The sequence below is a fragment of the Trachymyrmex septentrionalis genome, unplaced genomic scaffold (genome assembly GCF_001594115.1).
Source record: "Trachymyrmex septentrionalis isolate Tsep2-gDNA-1 unplaced genomic scaffold, Tsep1.0 scaffold8, whole genome shotgun sequence".
Lineage (NCBI taxonomy): Eukaryota > Metazoa > Arthropoda > Insecta > Hymenoptera > Formicidae > Trachymyrmex > Trachymyrmex septentrionalis.
In genome coordinates, this window is record NW_017305987.1 from 781,973 (window position 1) to 785,440 (window position 3,468).

Here is a 3,468-nt window from a genome sequence, read left to right on the forward strand (position 1 = left end):
CGTAGTACCAGGTATTAATTATATTAATAACATTCTAGGACAGCTAAAATTTTCTGAAGCTGATCTTGCAAGAAGCTTATTGTTCACCATCAGCAATGATATTGGACACATAGCTAGTTTGTATGCAACTGTTTACAACATGGACAGGGTTTACTTTGGTGGTTATTTCCTTCGTAACCATCCACTCTCAATGCATACCATGTCATATTCTATCAAATATTGGTCTCGTGTTAGTCATTATGTTAACTTTTTCTTGATCTTTTACAATGTTTCTTTGATGGATCTAATTATTATATGTCTTTGAATCAAATAATTTAAATAATTAACTACAATAAGTTTGGGAACACCCTACGTTTTACAGGTTTATAAATAATTATTTAATTGAAAAAATAAATAAAAGTACATACATACGTACGTTACCTATACGTACGTATGTATGTACTTTTATTTCGTCTTTTTTTAATTAAAGATTTAATAACATGCTATTAAAATATGGAATTTTAATTAAAATGTGATTCATACATCTGATTTGTCGGTACCATTTTACAATTTTTACGGAGTCTGAAATCAACTTGCGATTCAAATAATTTACCACTTTTATAGAAACCGTTAAACTACAATTAAATAACCTGTATATATGGAATGAACACAAGTACGTTGCAAAACAAGTGACAACATACATATACACAAAACAATATACATATAAACAATAGACCAAATTCTATCTTGAGCGCTTTGATGCTATGAAATGATTATCCAACATATTTTCGGCAAGCTTATAGGTGTTCTAAATAAATGTTTATTATCATTTAGACATCTTACGAAGTATTTAAACTAAACACATGTATAGATCGCTGTCATATAATGGCTTTCCTGTAAAACGTAGGGTGTTCCCAAATTTATGGAGGGTACTGTACATGCATCAAAGTGTCTTTGCATACATTGTGCATTTCTGTAAAATTTATATTACTGTTACATATCTATTATTTAGGACAGGGTAACGCCTCTCTTTCTTCGCCATGAAGGTTACCTTGGTGCGATTGGAGCATATTTATACAGCACCGAACAGAAAGACAAATGCAGCTGGTTAGAAAATTATGCTGGGTCATCGAGTTTTAAAGATTCCGTATCAACCGACCTCGGAATTAAAGTCGATCAATTAGAAATCGATCAAGCGGAATATGCTGTTACATTCTGCCCGCTATTGAAAGATCCTACATCTTATATTCCTGACACTACAGATCTCACTCAGGATAAAGAAGCAAGGTGAGACTTTTATTTAATTTCAATAATTACGATTATGTGAAAACTAAAATGTTTCTGTTTATAGAGATTATTGGCTGCAATGTTTTGAAGAATCTGTGGATAAATTTGTGTCGAGAGCTATTCATAGTCAACCACTTAGTCCAACGGCAAAAGACAGAGGATCGAAATTAAAGGAGAAATACATAAACAGATTACACTATCTTCACGCACAACCGTTGTAAGTTTTCCATCGCTATGACAAATATTAAAATTAATCGCATGCAGTAAAAAAATTTATTTATTCATCGAGTTATTAATTTAAGTAATACAAACTTACAGTGCATATGGGGCACTTACGGTTAGAATATTGTTGGACACTATCGAGCATTGCATGAAAGAATTCGATTTTCCAGATCCGTATCTACATGTAAGTATCTCTAGTTTGTTTCTTCAGTGTTTTTTAAATGAATGTATCAAATTGAAATTTATATGCATGCTTTGTTTGCAGCAAAAAAGAAAAGAGAACGAAGAAGCATTAAGACACCTACATGAACGTATAACTATTATAGACAAGTTAGAAGGTGTAGAAAAGATAAAGGCTTTGATTCTTGGCGTTCTCAGTGGTAATATATTTGATTGGGGTGCAAAAGATGTTGCAAAGCTATTGGAAACCAATGATTTTGGCTTTAAAGAAGCTCAAGCGAAAATTCCAGGTAATTCAGTAATTATTCAGTTATTATTGTTACTAAATAAAAAAATTAATATTGTAACATTTGGTGTTACGAGAATTATATTCTAATAAATTCTTTTCTACTCTTGATATATTTTAAAATAATATTCTATCATATGAAGATTATCATAATCCTTGAAATTTGAAATAAAATAGGCAGGCCATGGCTAGAGGATAATTTAGATGATTGGATACACAGATTACAGACTGGACCAGCTCACAAATGTGCAGCCATCTTTGTCGATAATAGTGGTGTAGATATAATTCTTGGAATTCTGCCATTTGCACGAGATTTGTTGCAACGAGGAACTAAAGTTAGTTTACTAATATTATCCATATTTGAATTATACTTTTCAAATTATTTTTAAAAAACGAATTTATTATATATATATATATATATAATATTTATATATTTTTTAATACGAATTTATTATATAATTAAACAAATTTATTTAATCGCATTAAAATTGTTTTTTATGCTTTCAGGTAATATTGTGTGCTAATTCTATGCCAGCTTTGAATGATGTAACGTATCCTGAATTGGTCGTCACATTACGAGACGCCGCGAAAATTTGTGATGTTATCAGACAAGCGCTGGAAGACAATACTCTCATTGCTATGGAAACTGCGCAAGCAGGTCCTTGTTTGGATCTCAGGTATTCATGTAATATAGAATATTTCATAACATAGAATATTTCATAGCTACAATTACAAGTTTGACTTTAATTAATGATACTTCAATAACGTTAATTAACTAATATTATTTTGATCTTAACAGTCGTCTAAATTTGGATTTATGTCTTGCAATGGTCGAATATAATGTGGATCTTGTAGTCATCGAGGGAATGGGTAGAACTTTACACACGAATTTTCATGCTAAAATGAAGTGTGAATGTTTGAAATTGGCAGTCATAAAGAATCAATGGCTGGCACTTCGTTTAGGTGGCGATATGTATGCTGTGATATGCAAATATGAACAACCATCACCGAAAACCAAGATTTATGATATTGAAATAAAACCAGAGGCGATAAAAGACGGTTGCCCGTCAAAATGTACAGGAGAGACAACAGAACTTCGTAAATGCGACAATTCTAGTGATAGGAATACAAGTAAAATATCAGTGTAAAACAAGCAATACGATTATTTCTGTAGACCAAACAATATAATCACGGAATAAAAAGAAGGAGACCAAACTCGAGGCCCATTCTTTTTGGGATCGGCCGCTTGAATTTTTGGTCTTTTTCTGTTTACTCCGTGAATATAATTAAATTTACAACCATTTGCCTTCCGAAAAAGAGAAAACTTAAAGACAGAGTTACGCACAAATACGCTTAAATTTTAGAAGTGTGATCGAATCTGCACTAGTGTTAAGAAACAAACATACAGATGAAAGAAAGATCATGTGATTCATCAAAGATAATCATATTTATGCGATTATTGAAATAATTTTATTGATAATTTATCGATAAAATTTATTTTATTAATATATATA

At 31.1% G+C, this 3,468-nt stretch overlaps 2 protein-coding genes across 3 annotated transcripts in view; one reads left to right on the plus strand and one right to left on the minus strand.

The window, feature by feature from the left end:
- The window catches only part of LOC108754581 (pantothenate kinase 4), a 6,115-nt gene extending 2,759 nt beyond the window's left edge, over positions 1-3,356 (plus strand). The window contains exons 6-14 of one of the 2 annotated variants that reach the window (XM_018497015.1): positions 39-229; positions 992-1,266; positions 1,331-1,483; positions 1,585-1,672; positions 1,754-1,958; positions 2,132-2,289; positions 2,462-2,631; positions 2,754-3,138; positions 3,237-3,356. In XM_018497015.1, the coding sequence (XP_018352517.1) occupies positions 39-229; positions 992-1,266; positions 1,331-1,483; positions 1,585-1,672; positions 1,754-1,958; positions 2,132-2,289; positions 2,462-2,631; positions 2,754-3,102 (1,589 nt within the window). In that variant the 3' untranslated portion in view covers positions 3,103-3,138; positions 3,237-3,356. Of the gene's footprint in view, positions 1-38; positions 230-991; positions 1,267-1,330; positions 1,484-1,584; positions 1,673-1,753; positions 1,959-2,131; positions 2,290-2,461; positions 2,632-2,753 lie in introns of both variants that reach the window. The other variant, XM_018497014.1, reaches the window with a different exon arrangement.
- Positions 1-3,468, minus strand: part of LOC108754583 — a 12,256-nt gene that overhangs the window by 5,280 nt on the left and 3,508 nt on the right. The gene's annotated exons all lie outside the window — the stretch shown is intronic.